The 26,856-nt window shown below is 44.1% G+C and overlaps 1 protein-coding gene across 8 annotated transcripts in view; it reads right to left on the minus strand.

The window, feature by feature from the left end:
• The window catches only part of Sybu (syntabulin), a 108,343-nt gene that overhangs the window by 19,725 nt on the left and 61,762 nt on the right, over positions 1 to 26,856 (minus strand). For 6 of the 8 annotated variants that reach the window (XM_040730462.1, XM_040730461.1, XM_040730458.1 and 3 more), the window contains exon 4: positions 24,670 to 24,867. In XM_040730462.1, the coding sequence (XP_040586396.1) occupies positions 24,670 to 24,867 (198 nt within the window). Of the gene's footprint in view, positions 1 to 11,387; positions 11,538 to 24,669; positions 24,868 to 26,856 lie in introns of those variants that run through there. The other 2 variants (XM_040730463.1, XM_040730465.1) reach the window with 2 other exon arrangements.

Genomic DNA, 26,856 nt, shown 5'->3' on the forward strand with positions numbered 1-26,856 from the left:
TGGCAGAGGACAGTGAGGACCCCTTCTGTTAGCCTTAGAGTATGAGCTACTACCATGTGAATCCTTAGATCTCATCTGTATTGCATGGCAGAACTTTCACTATCTTAAGAAAGTCAATGGCACATGAACCAATGAAGACCCATTTAGCAAAACCTTCGGGAGGAGTAGACTGTGGTTCTCAGTGGGAACCAAGAGCTCATCAAGGCCAAGACAACACTAGTTCACACTTTTATGCCACACAGGTTTTTCATTCCTAACAAACATCAGATTGACAACTGGTCTTACTTTCTGGAAGAGACACATGTCTCAGGAGGGACACAATTTTCACAAAGAAAGCAACACCATTTCTTCCTAGCTAAAGAATTAGAACACCAGGCAGGGGGAGCACAGAACTAACCAGCTTTGGGAACTATACACGACTATTGGAGACTCCGCATCCAGAGTAGACATGAGGAATAGGAGCCAAGTGTGGAAATAGTAACACAAGAAGAAGCAGAGAGAACACTCACGAGATCACATGGTGACTTGGTAGAGGTAGGAGTTGCTGTTACTTGACACAGAGATTCCCCCCTCCTAGTCTCTTCACCAAGGAAACACATGAACACGATTCTCAGAGAGATGGATACCAAAGGAAAGACTTGCCTGATTTCCCTATAACATCACCACAATTCTGCCCAAAGGGTTCTACTGACAGCCTCTAACAGTCCTCCAGTATGCCACCTTAGTGGTCATTATGTATAAACTGAGTAACTGCCAGGAAAGATGGGAAACAGAGCTACTGCTGTATGGGAACCAAGGGTCGTTTCTCTGTTGAAGAATGACATTTTATTATTCTCCCCGTATCCTAACAAGCTATTTTCTTAATTTCTTTTTTTAGAAATTTGTGCCTCTCAGAGGCACATAATTGGTTTAAACCCAGTCTTTGGATCTTGAAACCATTGGTCCATGCAAAACTAACCCTGATATGTTTACTGGGTCCTTTATGTGCTTCTGTTTTATTTTTTTAAGCTTTATATTTTAGTAAGTGGAGAAGCCACCACCATCACTCACCACAGGAACTTGATGTCAACACCAGTCTTCCCAATCTTACCCCTGTTCAGCATTTAATTGTTTTGATTTTTGTAATTAGTGAGCAGATTATTGGCAGATGTACAATCTTTGGGAACAATATTCAAAATTCTCCAAATTTACTGATTTTATTCCTACTTAATTTTATTAAACAATCTATATGAAACTTTATTACCTCATTCTCCTGTTTATGAGAGAGTGAAACAGATTTATTATCTATTTTTTATTCTTTTGTTTGTTGTTTTGTTCTCTGAGGCAGAATCTTATGTTTGGCTGAGCTCAAATTCAGTATGTAGCTGAGGATGGCCTTGAACTTCTGAACCTCCTCCTTGTACCTTCTTACTGCCAGGATGACAGGTGTGCCCCAACATGGCCTGCTTTATGTGCTTCTGGGGATGGAACCTAGTACTTTGTTCATCCCAAATAAACACTCTACCAACTGAGTTAAACACCCCAGACCCCTAGAATTTTCTATCTGATATTTGCAATTCCAGGTATACAACTCTTCCCCACAAAAAGTCAAGAACAAATCCCTATGTAGGATAGATCCATAGGCAAAAAGAAATGTCCTACAGAGAGCATGTCCTTAGACCCATTTCCATCTACTTTCAAAGACTCAAACATTCAGGAAACAGAAACAAAACCTAGAAGCTCTGCTCTGCCTCTGCTCCCTCCCAAATTCTGGGTACCACATACCTATTGTCATTGCCCCTAAAACATCCAGAGGTCCCTCATGCCCTGGTGGCCTTGTCTGTGTTTCCATGACTCTTGTCCCTTGCCTTGACAAAGAGACAAGTCAATGGATGTGAGAAGGTAACCAAGTTCTAGATTTTGCGTGCAATCTATCTGAAGGTGACAACCCTTGTTTTGGGGAGGTAAAGAGAAACAAGTGTGTGCCAGTGACGACAGCAGTTTACAACTTGATCCTGATTTTAAGGCCAAGCTCTGGGTCTGAGGGGAAAGTGAGGGAAATGTCTAAGTTTTAAATGAAGACCTGATTTCTTTGCTTTTATTTATTTATTGTTTTGAGAGGAGAAAGCCATCATGTAAAAGTCTCTGTTAGAAACCAATTGACCTGCTTTAGAGACATTAAAGCCAAAGTAAAGATTGCCCTTTGATTGTCATGTGAGCACCAAGAGTTAAATAAAATGGATGCTGTGCCAACATGCCTTCGTGGGTTAAATAACTACTTGCAGATCAGGTCAGGCGATGACGGGACCCATTTTAGACCAGCTTGTGTTCTAAGTCACTGGTGATCATCATCCTTCTAATTACGGTGTGATTCTTGGAGGATGAGTTGACATCACCTAGAAATGTGGTTGTGACTCACTGACAGTGGTCTTTGGGAAGTTTAGTAGCTTACAGTTGGGGCTGGACTCAGGGCTGATGAGCCCTCCAGGTCCAGAAAGTCCAGAACCACTGCTCTAAGACACTGTGCCTGCAATGACTCCCAAGGCAGTTTGATCAGCGGCTGCCCAGGACAGAATGGGACAGCAGGTTTGACTGTTATTTCATATCTAGTTATACACTATAGTCTATATTTTAGGAATTGCTTTTTTTACACATCTGACACCCAAAATGTGGAATTTTAATTACTTTTACTCGGCAGAGTATTGACTCTTACTGTGCTTCCTGAAACTGTCAACGACATGTACTGTCCTCTAGCAGGCAGGTTCAGGGGTCACCTTTGTGCTCCTCTGTTGAATGACACTGTGACCTCAGTCTCAGGCAGTTGCTTTGCCTCACCGTGACTCAGTTTCCTTACGCCAACAAAGGAAAGAAAGAGTTTGTTTTGCTTGGGATTTCTTCAGGGAATTAAATGTCATGACATTTGCCCAAGAGCATAGTAAGGACTCTTCATTATTATTAGGCTGGGAATCCACATGGGTCCACGCTTAGTGTGTGTCTGTTACTAAAAAGCCTCTCCAGGAATTCTTGCCCAACAGGAATGAGCCTGCAGGCTCAGACAGGAAACTGCATTATGAATATGTTTTTAAAAGCACTGCCAGTGCCCAGAGCACCAGTTTGATAAGGGTTTTTAATAGTGTGATGAGAGACACGTCTGCAACGGACATCCTTGTCCTCCCAATCTGCCGATGGATATTTCCCCATGAAAATGTCATCATGCCACACCTGACCTTTGTTCTTCTACGAGTGGCCTAGGTGGCCGTTCATGGTGAACTGTCACAGTAACAGGGCCTGGCGATCTGGGTATCACTACATGCTGGGGTCAGACGCTAAACCCAGGGTGTTGAATTGTCTGCTTCTTCCCATTCTGTGGGTTCTGCCTCAAATCGCCTCTTTTTTTTTTTTAACTTGCAATTTCCAGACTATGCTCAACTGTCGGGTGTGGCTCCGGATACTTTGTCTTCTACACTGCTCCAAGGCGTAAATCTCCTTAGGTAATTCCCTCCGTAAAACTCTCCCTTGTAGTCTGTGTCAAGACCAAGTTCATCGCCCTTAGCGTGGCCTGTGTGCCAAGTTTTCATACATGCTGCTCCTTCTGCCAGAAGTATTTCCATTCCCTGCAGACTTGTCTAACCACTACCTGTTCTTCAGGTCTTGGTTTACCTTTGACCTTTACCTCCTTTAAAGAAGAGAGTGGGTGCCCCCCCCCCATGCATGGTCTCACCTCATGAACTGCCATCGTATTGCATGGTAATTGTGGGTGTCCCCAAGCTTACACATCATCAATCCCAGAGACCAGTGCTGCACTTTGACCACAGGAAACACAGTTACCCTGAAAACTGTCACAGCATTAAAATCCCTTCATTCCTGGAATTCAGTAATCGCTCCCAGGAGGGGTCATGACGAAGTTCGAAATCTTTTTCCTGTGCCCTCTTTAGGCTGGGTTGGTAAACTGATGTCATTTATAACAACTCAATATTCCCCTCACCTCTGCCTTCATCCACCACCTTGCCCAGCTCAGGGTACCAGCCTATGGCTGGGAAGGCCTCTGTCTTACTCATCACTGCATTCCCAGAGGCAAGCAGGGTGCCTGGACTTTGGAACACTGGAAGACCATGGCAATGAGCGGCGGAGGAGAGGCACAGAAAACACTTAGTGATGGGACCACTTTCGGCAATAGTACTGGTTTTGGTGAAATTGCAGAGGTGGTGGCAGGTTCGAAATGGGGGCAAACATGCAGTTTGTACAGGATGAGGCAGACTGTGAAAAAATCACACCCTACTGACATTTTGGTGTTGACGACCGTAGATTGTAGAAAAAGTCCCATATGAACACGCACGCATGCACGCACGCACGCACGCACAAGAGCCGGCAGTGGTTCCCTGGGAGCCGCATATGAAAGACACGCCTCTTTTCTGACAGGGTTATGAATGCCATCCAAAGCACATGTCTAGAATCCAGTGGACATTTGATACAGACATTTAAAACTCTGACAAAACAGAGCTGCCATATGCATTGGGCGATAGCATGCCTCAGTACCCAGAGGGGTCTGGCTAATGGATTGCGCATCCACCCCAGGGAAATCTCTAGCAGTATGTCACCCTGCTCTGGCCTTGTCCTCATCCCATCGAATGTGCTTAATTGATGGCGTGAACAGAAACGTGGGAGGTACCGTGCTGACAGCAGACGACAAATGAACACGCCTTGAAGGCATAACAGACAAGACTTGACAGCGCTAGATAACAGTGCTCCTGCAGCTTTCTTGCTCAAGAACCCCGCTGTTTCCTACCCGTGTCCTAGAAAGGGCAAAGACGAGGGACCCGAAGTTCAGAGGGGGCGATAATGAGTCCCCCGCCAAGTCACAGAGCCAACAGACCTGTCTGCCTTCCTCTCAGCTTGGGACCCGATCATCACAACTCACAAAGACCTCACAGCTGGATTCCAGGTGATGGCATTTAACTCAGCTTATTCCAAGTATGCACCGTGTCTTGTACATGCTAAGGCGGCTCCGTCTGGGGCGGCAGCAACGTGGAGAACATGTTTCCAGCATACAGGATGTCAGGGAGGGGGCAGAGCTCACATTCAAGCATCGAGGTTGTATGATCAGTGCAGCACAGACACACACACACACACACACACACACACACACACACACACACGGCACCATACACACCACCTTAGAGGAAGAAACTCTTCGTGAGAGAGAGGGCAGTGGACTATGCAGTAGGGACCGATTCTACTTCAGACGGTCCTGCAGTATGAAGCAGAGGGCAATTAGGGAAGAGGGCCGAGTTCAAGTCACAGGGGCAGGGCAAACTAGAAGATGGAAGAAAGGAGGCGGAGCAGGTGTGAGGGCCATTTCCGCCCTCTGAGTGGGGCATGGGAATCAGAGGGAAAAAAAATCAGCAGTCAAAATGGGGGTATGTACTGTAGCAAGGCTTGAAAACCGAGAGGGCTGTAGTGAGAAAGAGGGACACAGGCCATCCTGGAGGCGATCTGTGGACGGCGAGGCGAGAGGAACCAAGTGATGCCTCAGGCAGATGTGACAGCGCGCTGTGGAGGGGAGGCTGCTGGCGGGACAGAAGTCAGGTCCCCTGGTACAGTTAGAAGGCAGGGAGTGTGTGGTGGGGGCGGGATGGCTGTGGGGCCTCTTCATGCATAGCTTCTAAGTTCGCGAAATTAACTTCAGAGTGCAAAGCTCCAGGTGAACAAAGGGATTTCACAGGAAAGGCTGAACATGACGAGTATCTTTGTCTTACAGGTCACACTTGGCTTCGGTGAAGCCCACGTGTAAAAATAAAATCACAAAACAGCCAAAAGGAGATGTTTGTATAAACCTATTTAGTCAAAGGCTGGGAAGTCCAACAAAATGGAAATGATTTCAGTCAGTAAATGCAAAGACTATCTGGCATGTAACCTGAAGAACTGCTCTAAGAACTGAATGATCCAATCCCAGTGGGTTGAGATGTTTGTTCCAAGATCAGTGCTGGATTTACCCCTGTGCAGTCTTCATTGAAAGTGGACTCCATAAGGAAACAAACAAACAAACTGGGCAAATCCTGACATTATACAGATTATGGGAACACAAAGTTGGAGAGATGCAGGTTTTCAGGGTGGTTGTTTTAACTATGACGTCTGTTCAAGGAACTTAAAGTAAAAGGAGGAGATTTGGGGTAATGAAATCACAGAGAAACATTTCCAGGGGAGGCCTTGGCCACCACCGGAGGGTTTCTAGGTCAGCAGTTCTCAATCTGTGGGTTGGAACCCCTCTCGGGGGTTGAATGACCCTTTCACAGGGGTCAAATATCAGACATCCTGAATATCAGATATTTACAATTCATAACTGCGGCAAAAAGGCAGTTATGAGGCAGCAACGAAATAATGTCATGGCTGGGGTCACCACAGCGTGAGGAACTGCATTAAAGGGTCACGGCATTAGGAGGGTTGAGAACCTCTGCTCTGGATTATGGAAAGGGTTCAACAGAAAGCAGGTACAAGACAAGTAGAGTGACGCCTCTCTCCCACCCCGTGACGCGTGCGCAAGGTCTGACGATCGTGCCAAGGATTACTCTGTCTCTGGTGTGGGATGCAAGGTACAATGAGTGATGGAAAATAACATTGCTAGCCACTGTGCGCTCAGCCTCCTTGGTCAGAAACTCTACATGCGCTGCTTACTTTTCCCTTCCCTCCTCTTGGGGGAACCAAGAGGCCTTGGTTCTGGGGGAGCGAGCACCCGGGACGCTATGCTGCACTTCCGCTTTCCTTCTGGAGCTGCGGCGTTAGGCGAGGCTCTAAGAGGAGGTAGTCCGTCTCCAGCGACCGGCTCAAGCTCTGCAGCTCCCAACACTGTCTGTCAACTGAAAACCATCCTTACCACAAGCTCCTAAGAGTCTGGAGCTTCTGGGTACTCCCCTTGGCCCCCTGTTTCTCTCTGAAAGGGCTTTCTGCTTATCCCAGCGAGGCTTGTAGCCTCTGAAGAGAATGACGTGTGCTCACCATTAGATGACGCTCTGCCCGTCTATGGACGGCTTTAATGGAACCGTCCCTAGGATCTCCCTCTCAGTGACAGCTGGCAAAGAGGACATGCTCTCAGGCCAAGCCTTTGCCTGCCCAGCTACTCTGTCCCCCTCCCCTCTACAAGTTAACTTCTAAATTCAAGTGCCCCAATGTTCTCTCCACTGCTCTGCTCCCCTCCCCATCCCTTAACGGCTTACAAAAAATTAAAAGGGGACAGAAAAGTTTCAAGCAGAGCCTTGTGAACATATTAAGACCACTGGAGAATGTTAGCATGGCAGCAAAAAGAAGGTAAGTAGGATCTGGAAATGCTGGCATGAAGATGCCTCCAAGCAATCAGACTTGATGAGATATGTGTGTGTATCACATTTACAAGCACCCCAATAAGATAAAACAAGGACCCGAAGGACCAAGCCCCATAGAGTCAGTTAATACTACCTTGCAATCTAGAAGCACAAAAATACCTCCTAGGCTCCCATCCTGTCTATTCAAAAAGCATCCCTTGAAGACCTACTAAGTGTAATGAGCCGTGCGATGAAGGAAAACACAAAGTTAGAGGGGAAATGGGCTATAGGGTTTTAAAAATGGACCCTTGAGTCCTATCATGTATCCAAGGGCGTGCGTCCAAGGTGGCAAAACTATCTTTAAGTGTAAGGAAAAGAGAGAAAAAAAAGCACTTCTCGGTACAGTGGTCCCTCCGGTTGTGAGGCAGAGAGTAGAATCTGGGAAGAGCAGGCAGGCTTTCCTGATGGCAGTTCTTCGAATGGAATCAGGTCATGGTCACCAAGCTGTGTAGCGCACACCCATGCTATAAATGATCTTTTCTATGCACATGTCATGGGCAACGCCGAAGAAGGAACAGGGGAAGCGGCAAAATCGAACATCCAGATGATAATGGAGTGGTTGAGAGAAGTAACAAAATGCATCGGGATGATTGACAGAGAGTGAGACAGAGAAAGAGGGCGGGAGGGAGAAAGGCAGGGTAAGGGGGGGGGAAGGAAAGATGGTTTTTTGTTCTAAAGACATTCACGTCTCAATAAAGAACGATCTAAAAAACACCAATCACACGGAGACCATAGTAATAGCATAACAGTTTAGTGGGCAGCACTTGTGAATGGAGCTCGGCTCAGTTCTGTTGAATGGTGGCTGAGTCTGATGGCGGGAATGTGAAGTTGCTTGTGCCAAACCTCAAGGCACAGGCAACACCCCTTTACAGTCTGCTGTTTGGGTCTTGGCAGCAGGGAGACAGTGGTGCGATCTGCTGATCCCAAACCATCTCTCTCTCTGAGCTCTCTTCTAAGCATGTGGCTGGGATTTCCTCCCATCTCCTACTACTCAGGGGGGGGAAAGCATTGGATGTCATGCTGTAACCCAGTATCACGTTCAAGCGTAGCCTCGGTCACTCAAGAACAGTCAGGGCTGCCCCTAGTCTTGGGTGGAAACCAGATCTTCCTGGAAGAGGCCTGTGGGGCTGCTTATCTCAGCAGCTGAGGTGAGCACAAGAAACCAGACTCAGGAATATCCAGTTTCCATAAACAATGTCACTACTGCTTCAGCCGAGGGAATAGACCTCTACCTGAGCGGCCACAGGTTCCCACTGTTGCAAAAGGATCCAGCACACAGAAGAGTTAACCAAGACTGCCTAAAGCTCCCAGGGGTCAAATAACGATAGGAAAGCAACCCAAAGACCTAACACACAAACCTTGACAACCTGCTCACGGCATGGGCAGGCATGACCAACAACAACGGGAAAAAACAAGGGCATCTTTTCATTTTCAGATCAGGAGAATGGAACTGAAAGTTGCCTTGTTAGTTGGGATGGTGTTAAAGATTTGTTGTCTTAGAACAGTGGAAAAGAGGCTGGATTCTTACTGGATCATCTGCGTGACGTGTGTGTACAAATTACACTCAGCAAGATGTAGGTGGAGTGTGTTGGTCTGTACTGCTCCCCCATTCCTAACCTCTATAGGCCCCGCCCCACCGTACCCTACCCCACCCCATTTTCTATTCAACTGAGAGGGTGGTTTCGTCCTTTTTACACATGCTACATTCTTCCCATGGCCAACAGATGGAAGGAAGAGACTATGCCAGGAAAAAAGTAGGAATGAAAATGACGTTAAAATAAAAATAAAGTTGCGAAGTATAATCTAGGTCAGCTCTTCACTTTAAGACAAGCGCCGGCAGGCTCTGTGCATATGGTACCCATTTCTCTTTTCCCTTCGGTTTCTTCCTTTATTTATGCTCGGCTGTCACACAGGATTAGCGCAAAAGGAAAAAATCCCAGCGTGGGACCTATTTTTATAGATTAATCAGTCATTTCCCATCTCCTGTCATTCCCTGATCTTTCAACTTTGTGCGGTTATCCCTTCTTCAAAATATTGTATCCACCAACCCCTGAACAGAAATCTTTCCAGGAAGTGAGATTAAAAACCTCACGCCTATGTTTTAATTGTCACATGTTCAATTCATGTCATAAATATGGACTACAATTGTGCTACGGCCTAGCTTCATTCGCCATGCTAGCACATGTAATAGCCTAAATAGTCACTGTTAGTGGCAACAGAATTAACTGGAAAACATTCTGTTATGCATGTGTAGCTATCTAACAAAATAGAAAGCAACATGTTTGAAGTGAACAAAAAGTCTGAATATTTCACTTTGGGATCATTACGCTCTCTTATACATAGAAATTCATGGCTACCTTCTAAATGCCAAGTATATATAGGTTCTTAGTACTTAACATACAACTTAATAAGCTGAAAAAAATACTGTTCAAGCTGTTATCTAAAACCTCCCTTGACCACCATGTGTCATCACAATGACCATGCTATATTTAAAGTGGTCACACTATAATACCACCTAATAGTTACTCTATGCCACATGTCATCAAATTTTCAAAAGAACCTTAGCTGATTGGCCCTATTTTCTTCTGCACATTTTAGGTAAAAGACATAGACATTTTGAGGTCAAATTGAACACCACACACACACACACACCCCTCATTTTCAAAGATAAGCAAGAAATAGAATTCATTAGATAAAATGGGGGGAAAAAAGACATGGATTCTCCCTCTATCGCTGATGTGAAAACTATGGGGACAATGTCATAGATGGGGCTTCCAGGGTTACCAAGATAGTGGTTCCTGCAAAATTTAACATAAAAAGATTTGCTCATTGCTTCCTCAACCGATGGAAACTGTTTTCATAAAACATGAAATCATGGTCTAAGGCTTGACCCATGTGACAAGTTGGGAACACAGCCAGTCATCAGTGCGGTCATGCTCTCAGGGGGTGGGACCTTCTGCCACTTGGGACAACCACCACTGTGAGACTTTTTGGACACAAACATCGTATGTCTTTTGCTTGAATGGCCATCAATTATGGAAAACAAAAGAACTTTACAGTCTAGCACAATGCTGTGTGCTCATGGAGTCACCAGACGGCACATTATCTATTGAAGATGTAACATTCTTAATTGTACAGTTTTAAAACCAGTTAGCTAGAGCCAGTGTAACCATATGCATAGCCATCCTTATGTTTCTACTAATTAATTTTAACACCACAGGCATTCATCATTTGCCCAGCAGAAGTAAGGCATCTGAAGATCATTCACGTGTTTTACAACAGCAGGGATCCAACTCTTAAGCTCCTGGAGCGTACAGCCAAGAGGAAGAGTGCCATCAACTCAGACCACACAAATACAAACTCTTCCACATGCCCAACCCATGGGCATGAAGAGCTCCTGAATGTCTACTGGATGCCGTGGAAGACAGTAAATTAAAGTAGGTCAGACAGACGTGTCCTGAATATTTTCCACAGCTAAGCAGCAGACATGGGCATCTCTTTCACTAATCACAGAAGCAGATTCTCTCTTGACAATAAATGCACCGCATCCCGGCCTACAGAGAGGCCCACTGCAAACCATGTGCGGTGCCAATTAGCGTTAATTGTGGCCATGCTTGTCTCGTCCCCAGCACAGACACTCCTTATGCCAAGCTCACTGTTTATAAATGCACAGGCAGTGCTCAGAGAGAGGAGAACATGTCAAGAGATAACCGTCCAGAGTCCTTTTATACTTATTGTCGGCATTAGTTCACACACACAGACTCATAAAAGACTGAGGTATTTGAAACAACGTGTGTAGGCATTAAAGAAAAGAAAAATAACAACTTTAGTCATTGACCCTACATTCAGAGTAGATAAATGTTCTAAAGGGCAGAGTTGTCATTTGTTTTTACTACCTATTTTCAGCCTTTTGTAACTTCACACACACACACAACACGCACACGCGCTCGCACACGCACACGCGCACGCGCACGCGCACGCACACACACACACATACACACACACAGAGTGATCCAATATAATCAATTACTTACTGTGACTAATACTACTTACTAAGAAAGTAAGCTCCATAGACTTTCATGGCAAACCCTGCAAACAGCCTCCCAGCTCAGGCTGGGCTGTGTCTTTTGCAGAAATACAGTGTGTGCAGCTCATCTCACTCAGTAGAGTACAGTCTCGGAGTGGGGTATCCATGGAGACGGAGCCTCCTCCATGTGCAGGGCAAGGAAGTTACTCTGCTGGGCACCATAGCAACAGGAGGCAGAGGGAGAGCTGGCCTATCAGGGAAGAGCACGGGGCCTATTCCCTGGTGACTGCAGCATTTCAAATGAAAGCATCGCCCTCGTGAATGGACACAAAGCATTTGCAGAAACCCCAAATTGTCAAATGGAGGCAAATGCTTGCACAACGGTCATAGCTAATCCTTCGGCAATAGTGGAACAAAGCACAGAGCCGTCTCACACATTTGGATTCTAATGCCCCAACGAGTAAGCAAGAAATGACACCAAACACCCACAGAGCTCTCAATTCAATGGCAAGCATGTGACATTTCCAGGGAAAGGCTCGGGTACCTCTTGAATTAGAGCTATTTAAGTATGCGGGTCACTTCACCACGCTGCCAGGCAGAGAAGAGCCGGGGAGATGTGTTGTGCTGAGGAGGAGAAAATGGAATCCAGGGCTCTCCATCCGGGACAACTGGAGGAACAGTCTTTCCAAACAAGAGCTCTCCTGAAGTAGACACTTCACCAGAGTGTGCGCCCTCAAATCAGAACAATTCGTACCAACAAGACAATACAGACGATAGGAGCCCAACGGAAGGAGGGGGTGGTATTCGAACGTCTAACAGTCGTGTCGTTTGTAAACTTCTCCCATTTGGGGGTTGCAAGGAAACTGATCATCCACTGAGCAAATGTTGTTTGTTGGGCAAAGGTTTTCCACTATATTAAAGCCTTCTGTCTGATGTTAACACAGAGGATTGCAAAGATGGAGGCTGTGTTCAGTTTCTTCCCAGTGCCCTGCAGGGTGTAAGCACTGTGTTCTCTGATATACGCCTCGCATCACTTATGACCCCATGGCACTGAGAAAAAGCTAAGTATTAACTATTTCCCCACACAACTGAGAAAACAGAAAACGTTTCTTGACATGATAGTCTCCCTCTGCTAGCCCTCCCCCACCTGCTCAAGGGTGACCTACATCACCCTACTTCAGTGTCTAAATATAAGTTGAGTACCTCCCCCCGCAATTACCTCTCACAGAAGAAGGAATCTCTTTCTGCTGAGCCTTCCCCAAGCCTCTTATTGTAGGGATCTTTGAACAGAAAGTGTCATTTGGAAAACCACATGTCAGTCTGAAATGGCCCAAGTCTGGTCTGGCTGCTTTCAGATGGGATGTCTTCACATGAGAATCTTACATATCAAACATTGGAAACTCGTTTTTTTTTTTAATTATTGAGGTTATAATACAATCACATTTCTTTCTTCCTTTCCTTGTCCAAACCCTTCCATAAACCCCTCTTTGCTTTTTCAAATCCATGGCCTCTTATTTTTTCATTAATTGTTGGTGTGTGTGTGTGTGTGTGTGTGTGTGTGTGTGTTCCTAAATATAACCCGTTTGGTCTGTATGATGTTACTTGTACATATGTTTCAGAGATAAGCATTTAGTGTGGGTAACCCATTTGTGTGCTCTTCCCTGGGGATGTCTCACTCCTCAGCATTTCTTAGTTGCCTGCAACTCTTTGTGCGGGATTAAGGCCATCCACTTGGCACGCCCATTTTCTTTGTCCTTGCTCTGCTTATGTTTAGGTGATTTTAAAAAACACACTCATTTTCTTATTATTCTTCAGGAGTGGTACCCTCCACCTTTTAAGAATCACTTGGATAGCAGTACAGTCAGTGATTGGCTATAGAGATTGTGCAACCCTACACCGCCTGCTACATGATCTCATATCTCCGTTGTGAAAGACACTCAGATACCTACAGGATAACAGAAAATCCAGCTGTCCTTCTGCTATTCAAGGGACCACTGTGACAGCCTGCTGGTCACTTACCCGTGTCCATCTCTGCAGTCCCTTCTATGGTAACAGGTGTCCCTGTGACTGATTGTCCCGGGATATAATTAGAAATGACACGTGCCGCTTCTTTTCTGACCTGAAGATGGCCAGGTGCTGTCAAACTCTCTTTGCCCCTCCCTTCTGCCTGGATCATGGCAGGCAATATAGCCTCTCAAGGAAAAGAGAACTGTTATAGCAGCCTAAGTGTCAATCATCCTGGATCACCCAAATACCTACATGCTACTCTGTAAGAGACAAAGAAATACCAGTCTGGGTTTAATTAGTGCATTTAGGGTTGATAAAACCCTATATCCTCACAATAAATGTAGGCTTAAAAAAAAAAAAACAACCAATGAGCCTGCAAGACATGCATTCAAAATTGCTTTAACTTAAAGAAGTTAGGTTGAAGTAAAGGTGATTTTTTATCTGAAAAACTTAGATGAATCAAAAATTAGCTAAAGAGGTGAGAGAAACCGAATAAAACTTAAAAAAACACATACAAATAATTGTGCATGGCAGGGCACACTTGTCATCCCAGCACTTGTGAGGCAGAAGCAGGCAGACCCTGTGTGAGATCAAGACCAGCTAGTCTACATGCAAAGCTCCAGGTCAGCCAAGGATGCAGAGTGTGAGATGATGTGGAATAATGCTCTTGTACAATGTAAAGACTAGTCACTCTCATTGGTTTAATAAAATGCCGATTGGCCAATAGCCAGTAGGCAGTATAGGTGGGGCTACCAGACTCGGAGAATTCTGGGAAGAGGAAGCACAGAGACAGAGTCTTGAGTTAGATGCAGAGGAAGAGAATGCCATACTGAGAAAAGGTACTAAGCCACGTGGCTAAACACAGATAAGAATTATGGGTTAATGTAAGTTGTAGGAGCTTGTTAGTAATAAGACTGAGCAATAGGCCAGACAGTTTATAAATTAATAAAAGTCTCTGTGTGTTTATTTGGGACTGAATGGCTGTAGGCCTGGGTGGGACAGAAACTTCCGTCAACAGTGAGACCCTGATTTATAATAAGGTTTTATATACAAAGCCTTATTATAAATCAATAAGACATCACCAATACATACAATTAAAACGATACATTCAAGAGTACTTGTTATTTTTGACTTCATCTACCTGAAACTCATTGGCGTTGACAAAAAAATAATGCTATTAAGAAAATGGGAGTCATGGATGCTATACTTGACTGTTTATCCAAACCTAGGCTAACTCATCTGACTTTTCCATCCTGTTCAGTTTGACTCCTGGACAACTGGGGCTTCCCAAGTTACATGAGGGGTCTCAAACACATAAATCTAGCTACGCCTCCTCTCCTGAAACTCTGAAATGGCCTCCCACCACTCTGACAACACAGACCTCCCTCGTCGGCTACAGACACCCCCTTCCTTGTTCCCCACTCTGTCTATCCCTAAGCTGGCAGCAACAGGCTTAGCATCTCACAACATCTCCCTGCCTTTCCCGGTGACTACCTCTATCTTGCTTTATTCTGACTCCCAACACTTATTTCACATGTGTTCATGTATCAGCCACATCCACATGTTTAAAGTGGATGAGATGAGAGCAGACAGCACTCACTTTCCCCCTTCGCAACTTACGAATGAGAACCCTTTCCATACATTGAAAACACTTCACATACATGTACTGGATTCACGCATAAGGTAATGAGTGTATAGCCAGAAGGCAAACCTATGTTTAGCAGAAACCTTCTAATCTCGTGGGGGAACTGAGAATCCCCTCCTGTAAAGAGAAGCTTTTTCCTTGAGAGGAGCCTTCCCGCCAGCCTGGTTCTAGAACCCCATGAGTCCCAAATAAACACACAGGAGGCTATATTAATTATGAAGCTGTTGGCCTTGCTTGTTTCTTACTGGCTAGCTCTGACTTAAGTAATTATCCCATAATTGATAATCTAAGTATTTCTCTTACCGGAGAACTTTCTGGGCTTCCTACCCCATGGCGTTACATCTTGACTCTCTCTGTTTCTCCTTCCCAGAGTCCTCCTGGACTCCTAGTCCCACATATCTATATTCCTATTGGCCAGCAGTGCTTTATTGACATAATCACAGAACTTCCCACATCACCCTCCCTTTGTACTTTGATGTAGGGCGATAACCTTTACACGATGCTACAAATATTCTGTTAAGTGCACTGTAGCCACGTTTCAGAAGCTAACCCCTGCTTGGGGCCATGTAGCTTACTTTCTGATGCCCTATATTACCTCTCTCCCAGATCCGGGTCATATGGTAGGAGAATTTTACTACTTGAATCACCCAAGGAAACAAACTATGCTGTTGAACAAATACACTTGTGTAAACCACTGTACAAGCACAACCAAATGATATACTACGAACGCACTTGCGGAGACAACAGTAAGCTTGTGTCATTGGTGCCCTACTCAAGTCCACAACTCTTTCACATGGAGCCTCCAAACTCCTTCTCTCTGGACTCTAGGAAATGTGACCCGTGGTGGCTAGCCTTGGCTGTCAACTACATTTATAGTGCACTAAAATGCAAGTATCTGATCACACCAGTGAGGGACGTTTCTTGGTTGGGTTATTTGAGGTGGAACACCTATCCCACATCTGGATAAAAGTTCTGGTCAGATCCATCCTCAATGTGGGCCACCTCCTGGTAGCAGCCGACATAAAAGGACACAGAAGGAGGAGGCCTTGGCTTCTCGTCTGTCTGCCCTCACTCTTGCTGGTGAGTTCACTATTCACTGGGTGCCAGAAGCTGCTTTTTCAGGGTTCCAACACAAGCGGAAGAGTGGCCGCTTCTCCAGGACGTCCCTGGGACTCCAGCACCAGCCTGGGACTGCTGACACATCTGGTCTTGTGGTCCGAACTACTGGACCTTTGTCCTTTCTGTCAGGAGACAGCCATTGCGGGACAACTCAGATCACAGCCTGTTAAGTCCCCTCTTAGCGTATATCTGTATAGATTAATTACTTCATTCTGTCAGGGCATTCCTTTAGAGAAACCTGACTAACACACGGCCCTCCTCTCTTGTTCGCTCAGGATGTGGGACTGTATTGCCCACTCCCTTGCAGACAGTTTTTTTTTTCAAGACAGGGTTTCTCTGTATTGTTTTGGAGGCTGTCCTGGAACTCCCTCTGTAGACCAGGCTGGCCTCAAACTCACAGAGATCTGCCTGCCTCTGTCTCCCAAGTGCTGGGATTAAAGGCTTGCACCACCAACGCCCAGCTTGCAGACAGCTTTTAACAAATGTTTCTCCCACTTAGAGGAACTAAAAAGCCCAACCCTAAAGCATACATCCGCATGATTTATAGCTCTTGGTTTGCAGCTTCGCATATGAAAACCGTTTCCGGGTTTACGTCTGTCATACTGGGGGTCAGTGAGCATGCACAATGGTGGGTGTAGTCTTCCACCAAGTCTGAGAGACCAGCGCGGCTTCCTCAACACATTAGGGTAAATGGCGAGCATCTGGCAGACCCCCAAACTCAGTGGCTGAGAACACTGACCATGCAGTAAATCCTAGGAGACTGGGATTTGGACAGCGGTTGCCTTTGAGGAGAGGATTACGATGGACTAATTCTTAGGGGAAGCCCATTAAGGTCCATTTGGCACCATTATTTTGACTGAGTATGTCATCAAAGGCACAGATGGGAGGAAGACACGAGAGTAAATACACAAACCAGTCACGGAGATAAACACTTAAGTGCGCTTGGTCATTATGTTTCTGGTTGATGCTACAGATTTGGTCCTGCTGGGATGCTCTATGAGATCCTCCAACACAGAGCATCATTTCCTGTATTCTGTAAACATGGGCTCTCAGCATGAGAACATCAGAGTCTCGAACAAAGTAATGATCTTCATTCAAGAAGCTAAGAAATTAAGTAAGAGCTCCCGTCTAATGCGCCGGCTTCATTCTTTTGCTGCAATGAGACACTTGAGCCAAAGCCACTTGGTGGGAGGGGAGGTCTGCTGAGCTTAGAAGTCTAGGTAGCAGTTTATCATCAGGGAAGTCAGAGCAGGGACCTGGAATCTGAAACCACGAAGGGGTGTTGTTTACTGGCTTGCTCTCTGGCTCACCCTGAGTTAGCTTTCTATCCCAGGCACACCTGCCTGTGGATGGTATTGTCCCCAGTGGGCAGTGTCCTATACCTGTCATGAATCAAGACAATCTCTCACACCAGTGACACAGGCCAATCCCATCCAGGCAATTCTTGAGTTGAGGTCCCCTCTTCCCAGGTGACATCAGGTCATGTTAAGTTGGTAGTATAAACTAACCAGGACATGTAAAGACTCTGAATTCCATCACCAGCTGCTCTCATACTCATTCATATTCATATTCTCTCTCTCTCTCTCGCTCTATATATATGTATATATGTATGTATGATATATATCTTCATACTCTCTGTGTTTATCTGTTCCTCCGTGTGTGTGTGTGTGTGTGTGTGTGTGTGTGTCCATTCACAGCAACAAGTTTTTATAAAGAATGACCTCACTCATGATTAAGTGAAAAGAACTTAACATCCCTTCGATGTCCATATCCTGTCTCTAGGATTTCTTTTACTGGGCTGCCTCAAAAAGCTTATGTTCAGCCTTCTGAATGTAATCGATGCTACACCGTCATCAGCAACAGCACTGTCTACCCATGACTATATCAAGTAATGTAAAATAATAAGAATTTTTAAGGATTTATAAATAGTAAAAAAAATCTTATATGCCAGTATATCTTTCTTAATTGTCACATTGCTCTATTCTATCTGAAATTACATTTTGGGGGTCACACCTTAGAACTTCTGTAATGTTTGAAAGCAAAGAGCATAGGTGCCCCCATCTAAAGTCTATCCACGGGATGAGATGCAAATCATCTTTGCATTTTAGTGTCCCTAATTGCAAAATGTAGGATAATGACATCTGCCTTTTGTTTTTGTACTGATGTTAGAATTGGGTGAGTTACGAGCTTGGAATTTCGCCAAGGACAGTTGAGTATTGAGTAAAAGTCTCAGCTCTTCTTACTATTGGCATTACTGATTATTGGCCATATTTCAGAAGGCTATCCAAGCCCCAAAGTAAATCTAACATATCCCTTAAAATGTTCCCATCTATCTATGTCATGTCAGAAACAGATTGGGGTCTATAACCGAGGATGCACATTGCTGCTGCGGTCTTTTACTTATGGCTGACGAGATGTGAGAAAATTAACTCCATGTCATGGAACACAGAAGGTCAAGCTTGAGCCTTCCCAAAGCCCTTACTCATATGGACTACTGTTCTTGGTAGTGGAAGGTATTCTGCGGACTACCAAAGGACAAAGGTACATAGCAACCTAGCTATAAGCTTTCAGCATACAATGGTGGCCTGTCTGGGAGATTAGTTGGTACAATAGTTGCACAAAGGTTGTGAGAGTGACCAACCAATCTTTGATTGACTATATAGTCCACTCCGTGAGATGGAACCCATCCCTGACACTATTTGGGTTGCCAAGACCCTGAGACTAGATAGGCCAGGAACCTGGGTGTGTGGGAGACGGGGGAGACCAAATCCATCTATTCTGCTAAAGGAACACTGCAGTATAATCATTCCTAACAAGATTCTGCTAGTATAAGGATATGGCTCAGAGGTTAAGAGCACTGACTGCTCGTCCAGGGGTCCTGAGTTCAATTCCCAGCAACCACATGGTGGCTCACAACCATCTACAATTCAATCTGGTGTCTTCTTCTGGCATGTAGGCAGAACACTGTATATGTAATAAATAAATAAATCTTTAAAAAATGGAAAAAAAGATTCTGCTATACTCATAGATCATCTTGCTCAGCCATCATCAGGAAAGCTCCTGCCTGCACTTTGGGAACCAATACAGAGACTTACAATAGGGCAATGTGGAGAGAATGAGAGGCCTTGTAATATTCCATCTAAAATGGATGTCTTCATCAAATCCTCTCCTCAGAGCCAGAAGGGATAGAAGGCACCAAGGGAGCAAACACTGCTAAACACAACAGGACCAAAGTGCATATAAACTCAGACTCTGTGACAGCATGCATAGGGCCTACACAGGTCTAAACCAGATGGCATCCCAGCACCAGGAGGGGAACTAGACATATGCCTCCATCCCTAACCCAGAAGCTATCACCAACTGATAACTGCTCACAAGGGAAAACTTAGTTTTCTACAACAGAGCTTCACAGGGTATATAAATTACTCTTAAGGGCAGGTGTCCGTGTCCAGCTATAGATGGGAACCACAAAATGAACTCAATGGCATTTTTGGAGGCTCTTTGTTTCATAATGCTTTGTCAGGGGGATTTATTGTTTGTTTGTCTTTTGTCTTTACAGGTCTTTTATGCACATGCTTTGGTTTCCAGTTGGTTTTGTGTTTTTATGGGATTCCTGTGTGCACAAACGTGTGTATGTCTGCATCTACGTGTGTTTCTTGTGCACTTCTGGCTGTTTTTCTTGTTCAGGGGAGGATCTGGGAGGAGTTGGGGGAGGGAACTGTAAGTCATGTTATACTGCATGAAAAAAAATCTACTTAAATAAAAAAAAAGAGAGCAGTTATAAACCACTAACGCTTGGAATCTCAGCACCTGGGAGGCTAAGCAAAAGGACAGTTTTCAGTTCAAAGCCCACCTGGGCTACTTAGGGAAAGGGATTCCAATTCCAAAGGAGCCCCGGGAAAGATCTGCACCCGGTGTGCCAACTCTGGAGCCTGAGGCTGGTGCTCTGGCAGCTGAGGTGTGTAAGAGTGAGCAGCCAAGCTGTCATTTTTGCTCCCAGAACTCTGAAGTAGAAGCAGCAGCAGCAAACACATCCGGGCCCGAATCGTGCAAAGGGTTCTATGACAGGAACTGGGGCTGCCAGAATCACTAACCTAGTTGGTACCTCCTGGGTTTTCTAGCAAATGCTTCTTGGGATGCAGAACGCTTTTTTTTTTTTCTAGAAGTAACCAATCCCAGGCCGTTGTTTTGAGGTTATTATAGTTCAGCCAGCCAGGTCTCTAATTTCAATAGCTGGTGGTATCAGGTGACAGGCTAAGGAGGTAGAGTGACATCTTTCAAATGCAGATTTCAACATTTCAGTTTCTGGGTGGTTGCCTTTCTGTCCCATTCTAGTATTTCTGACCACTGACTCTTTGCTGACTCCCTCAACTGCCTCTCATGGTTTCTCCTCTCACCATTCCCGTCTGTTTAAGTTGTGTCACACCACCCCCCAACCCCCCAACACCTTTCAAGCAGATCTGTGGACAAAGGTTTTAGTACCTCGGTTTAGAAATAATGACAGTGGACCCTTCTCTTTCCCAGGCTCAGATATATTCTCCAAGTAATGAACCGGCAACTACAAGCAGCTCTGGAATATTTTAATAAACTTGCAACAAACCAGTTAGGGCTCTTACTTCTGGGTAAAGTAGTTTTGCATCCTGATAGCACACACTGCATACAGGGGGGAGAGAGAGAGAGAGAGAGAGAGAGAGAGAGAGAGAGAGAGAGAGAGAGAGAGAGAGAGAGAGAATGTATCTGTATGTATCTGTATGTCTGTGTGTCTGTGTGTGTGCATGCGTGTGTGTCTGTGTTTGCTGTCTGTGTGTACATGTCTGTGTGTGTTTGTGTGTATATGTCTGTCAGTCTCTGTTGTGTGTGTGTGTAAGGTTGCGATCACCCGGTTCCTCAGAAAGCCACCAGGGAGGAAGGCTTCCATCCCTTTCTTTTGATCTGTGTTATCACCCAGATTCATCATCCCGCGCTCTGTCTTGAATTACACACTCCCTCAAAATGGGGTCACACGTGCTCCTCACCCTCACCGCTCTCCTCACACTGAACTCATTGTACAAAGAGCACAGTCTATTTCCCATTGGAGTGTCCACTGGACACTCAGCTCATGACAAACATGGATATGTCCTCCAACGGTTTGCCAAAATGGGAATAAAAGAAAAACTGGAGAGAGCAACAGCGGCATCATCCAACAGCACTATAGGAATGCTTTGCTTCCACTCTTTGATACGACTTTTAATTAAATCTGCATAGTTAGTAAGCAACAGAAGCCAACATGACAGATGGCCTCCCAGAAGTTTCCAGAAGGAGCTTCTGCCTGGTAGGAAGGGTTTTCCTGCTGGGGGTAGCTCAGGACTCTGTTGGAAAAGAGCAGGCTTGCTATATTTCCCTTCCAAGCCCTTCCTGTATCCCCTGGCATGTTTCTCGGCTTGGTCTACATCACAAGGCCCAGGAGGCATTGCTTGTTCTTGATGCCACTGACATTTCAATGACTACTTTCTGTGGTAGGGACAGTAGTGTTCCCAAATCTAGAGCAGTGGACCTAAAATTAGATAGGTGTTGGTTACTTAATCTTAAGGAGTCCCGGAGGCCCCAAGTAACAGCCACTAATTGCTTGCTATTTTAATAAATTGGTATTGGTTTTAATGAATTGCCTTAAAAAAAAAGTAGATCATACATCTAGGGCTGCAGACCAGCATTGGCAAAGGGTCCAGTGGGACTCCGGAGAAGAAGATGGTTTTAACCTGAGAGAGCAGAACCTTCTGGTGCTTTAGCCAACTGTCTTTGCGTTATATAAATTGGAGGAGTCATCCAAGGGCCTTGCTTCCTGCATTTCCTCTCTCTCTGTTCATGAGTTGGGCAGATTGACTCAGCCACAAGTTCAGAGACCTTGTAGGCCACACCCTGCAGATTTTTCTCAAAGAAGGAATTTACTGTACACCAGTGGGTTCCGTTCAAAAGCAGCAGGGACTCTTTCAAGGACAACGTTTGAAATTTTTGTTGACTCAGGACATTTAAGGATTCCTTTAACACAAGTACAGAGATCAAGAAAAGGTTGCTTAGGTGGTTTTTATGCCTATGAAGAATGAAATCAAAAGTAGTGGACAGGAGTTTTGTTTGCAGAGTCACCTTTGGGCAAGGGTCATTAAATTAGGATTCCCGCCACTTAAGAAACCAGATTCACGAAGATGCTGAAACAGTACTGGATACTTGGTACACGTGATCATTATTTAACGGACTGTAGGTACAGAAACAATCTGATGCTGGCTACAAGGAAGAGATGAGAGAGACCTGAGATGTATTACCCAACTTCTGCATGTGCTAACCTCTAACATAACATAACCCAGCCTGAAGGCCCAAGCAAGAGGAAGTGTCTTCACACTGAATCCCCTCCCCAACCATAAGTAATAAATACCCCTTCTCAGGTATTCTGTTGTAACGACACATGATAGACCAAGACCAAAAAGAAAAAAAAAAAGACTTGTTTTTAAATACAGATAATCTACAACCTATGTTACTAGAACCCTCATGCATTGGTGGCAGGAAAGGCAAATAGTTCAGCCATGTTGGAAACAAATCTGGTAGGTCATTAAAAAGTTAGCATGGAGTTACCACATGACCTAGCATTTTTTTAGGCTTAACTACATATCTGAAAGAACTGAAGACATGTTCCCACATAAACATGCATACAAAAATTCATGGCACCATTATCATAACAGTTAAAGCATAGACAGAAAACGTTCATCAGATTACGGAAGGACGAGCTATCAGGGTCCAGCAGCATGCTGGGGCAGGGGTAACCAGAGGGGAAGCTGGAGGCAGGGGAAGCTCTCAATAGTGTTCGCTCATTTAGGTTTTGTAAATGGAAAACTGCCTTGTAAACATGTTCCTCTAAAATGGGAATTTCCACAAAACGGAATTTTATCCAGCCATGAAAGAGAATAAAATACCAGCACAGGCTACGCTGATGAGCCCTGAGGACATTTTTCTGAATGAAAAAGGCATACGTGAAAGATCACATGTATGATTTCATTATGGGCAGATACAAATCCACAGAGAGTAGGTGCCAGGCATCACTCTGGGGAGGACTCCGAGCAGCTGCTAAAGACTCAAGGTTTCCTTCTGTGGTAATAAAACATTTTTGGATAAAGATAGTGTGATACCTGCGCAGCCGTTAGGCAGAGCGAAAGCAACTAAACTATACAATTTAAATAGACTTAAGATATTCCCACACTGTCTCTACAATGGTGACTCTCAGTTCTTAATGAGATCTAGAACTACTTGAGATGCTAGGCCTGTCTGGGAGTGATTCTTTTGATTAGGTTAGCTAAGTGGAGTCCTGTCCACTCTGTGTGTGTGTGTGTGTGTGTGTGTGTGTGTGTGTCTGTGTGTCTCTGTATGTCTGTGTCTGTGCATATGTGTATCTGTGTATGTCTGTCTGTGTAGCATAACCATGGATGTTAAATCTTATGTCATAGGAGTATTTTTTCTAATGCTACAATTGTTTATATTTCTGAGATACAGAATTCACAAATTGCAGGCTCCGAGAATTTACCTTTCTTTCTAAGTGCACAGCTTGTCCATCTTTGCAATAACTATCTGCATGTCGTCTAACAGCATCTAATATTCTGTAACTTTTGAAGGGGTAGATGCATCTACATGTAAGCCTGTCAAACTTTAAATCGCTAAAAGAAAATATACTAGCCAACTTAGTGATTATGCCTAGCTATAGGTACTGGCATCAAGATAAGAATCTCCCTTCACATGTATTGCCACATTTTATAATTTATTCATAATACAGGTTAGAATTGATTATAGAGCTCAAATGTCTGTTAAAACGTTTATATATATATAATATATTTCCAACTTGTTTTCTTAAAAATAAACAAAAAAGCCTGTCTATGATAGATGGATATGTCACTATACTTAATTTCTCACAACTATTGCATTAAATACTCTATATGCTACCTCTTTTTTTTTTTTTTTTTTTTTTGTCTTTCGAAACAGGGTTTCTCTGTATTGCTTTGGAGGCTGTCCTGGAACTCGCTCTGTAGACCAGGCTGGCCTCAAACTCACAGAGATCCACCTGCCTCTGCCTCCTGAGTGCTGGGATTAAAGGCATGAGCCACTAACGCCCAGCTTAAAAATGTTTCTTTTAAACGTGTTTCTGGGTGCTGAGTATCAGAGTTATTTCTGATTTGACAGGCACATTTCCAATGGAAATCTCTCTTACTACACTCTGTCTCCCTTAAGAAAGAACATGCCAATTTGTTACTCTATACAAAATGCCTATTCCCCAAAACATACATACATATTATAGAGACCGAGCAGGTGGTATTTCTGTAGTTAGACATATACATGTATATAGATACATACATGCATGCAACAACAATTAATGGAGGAAAATGAGGCCTTGAGTTTGCAAGAGAGCAAAGAGGAGCTTATGGGAGAGTGTGGGGCATGGAACTGGAAAGGAGGGATGATATAATTATAGTCTGAGAAATAAAAGAAATCATTTTAAGATTGTAAAGAGTAATGTCACTTACCTGGCTTTATGGCACCTCCCTTTGGTTCCTTCTTATAACGAGCTGACTGGACACTTCCCTCGGGAACCGTTCCAGTCCTGCATTTCTTCCTGGTAAAGTCTTCATCACTCCCAGGGCAAAAGCCGATGGGACTGTGCCCCGTGTCTGAGGGAGTCTTCACTGGGGATACCGACTGGCTGCTGGGACACCCTGTGTCATCTGCGAGACAGAAATCGTGGAGCTTTGAGTCATGACACGGAGAATCCAGCCATGGAGCGGACCAGACACGCGCGCTCATGAATGAATTGCTCATAAAACCCACGTAAACTGGGAACGACCCTCCAATTAGCTTCCCTCATTTGGGTTTCCCACATTTTGGCTACTCACATTGGCAAAGAAGATACTATTTTAAGGGAACACTGTGAAGACATGGCTCATAAGCCTTTTCATCCTAAAGACTTCTGTAACGTGCATTTAAAAACTCACAGTATGTGTCTACCCAAATATTTTCTATGTTACGTAATTTGGGTTCATTATCTGCCCACAGATTTTAGTTTTGTGCTTTGTTTATTTTTGCTTTTTGTTTTGTTGTTCTGACAGGGTCTCGCTCTGTGGCCCTGGCTGATCTGGAACTCAGAAACTCATCTCCTCTGCCTCCCAAGCACTGGGACTAAAGGTGTATGCTATCATGCTTTGACATGCACAGGTGTTTGGATGGGGTGAGCAATGTAAGACTCACAAGAAAAAAAAAAACTCAAGACAACTAGTATGCACTTTTGGGAGTTGTTTTTGGTTAAGAAAATAAAATTATGTGAATATTACTGACATTGCCTAAGCTTTTAATCACATGGCCATTCACCTGGTTAGTAGAATTTTTAGGGAGCCTCTGACTTTAGAAGTTCAAAGAAACAGAAAGAAGTGATCCTACTTTAGACAATTATATCTAACCGAAAATATGCCCAATCAGATCTATTCCTAACTGCAGTAAACTAGGAAAGTAAATGCTAAATTTCAATTACAGGTAAACATAACCAGGGTCATTGTTTTAGGCTAATGTATATGTTGTGAGGTTATTGGTGCAGATGCCTACTAAGCAAGCAGAAAACTCACACTGCTGCTTCTTATAAATGCTTGTCATAATTGTTAAAGTATTTAGGACAGCTGATTTATCCTTTTAAGCTTGAATGAGAATGGCATGGAAATTAGAACCAAATTAATGTTACTTCAAAGTATGCATACACAGTGATACAGCATATTTTCACTACTCAACAATTTTTACTAAATGAAATTATTTTGATATCAGAATTACTTTACTAATTAAATGAAAGCTTGTTTTAAAAAAGATACATACTGCTAATGATCTTAGAACTACTGTATTTTGATATACATTAGAGTAGCAAGAGTTATTTGTCATCTACCATAGGCTATCTTGGGACTCAACAGCCAGAATAACAACAGAACAGAACTAAGCCTGAATAGGATACATGGATGGAATGACTTGCGCCAAGGCTTTGTCTAAAAAGAAATTGCCATTGCTTCATTTCTGGCTTCTACTCCATTTTTTTTATTATGAAATCTCCAGGTTCCTGGAACCAAATGAACTTGGCACTTCAAGACAAGGCATTTTTCTTGCCTTTTTTATGTCTTAAACTTTTGGACACATTACTGTTCACAGGACCACCATGATCTATTTCTAGAAGTAGAATGGTTATTGGTATACTGTGCCTACAGACATGTTACAGCCTTCCTGAGTCGCCAGAGGCAAAGGTGAGCCCCTCCCTGGGCTGGCACTGTTCAGCTATTCCATCCTATGCTGTATCTATGCCCCTCCCACTTACATGCCCTTGTTTCAGTGCAAAACAAAACAAAACAAAAAAAAAATCACAACTCACTTAGGGTGCAAATTTTGCTTACTGGACCAGACCCCAGCAACTAATCCATCTCCACATAGCCCCGGAGAAACTTTTCCTTGATTCCTATTTTCAAAGCAGATTAAACTCAAAACGAATGTTAGGAGAGCACTCAAAAGTACCAAGTGCCTTTCCAAGGATTTTCTTGTGAGTCAGACCCAGCCATTATTTCTTTTGAAAGATACTGGGTCCAAATAAATTGAAGTCTATACTTTAGAATGTCTTTTGTTTTCCTTGAAAGCGTGCAGCATCAAATGGGATGCAATTAAGTGATTTATACTGGAATAAAAGCAGTGTC

This window comes from Mesocricetus auratus, unplaced genomic scaffold (assembly GCF_017639785.1).
Source record: "Mesocricetus auratus isolate SY011 unplaced genomic scaffold, BCM_Maur_2.0 Super-Scaffold_100023, whole genome shotgun sequence".
In the NCBI taxonomy this organism is placed as follows: domain Eukaryota; kingdom Metazoa; phylum Chordata; class Mammalia; order Rodentia; family Cricetidae; genus Mesocricetus; species Mesocricetus auratus.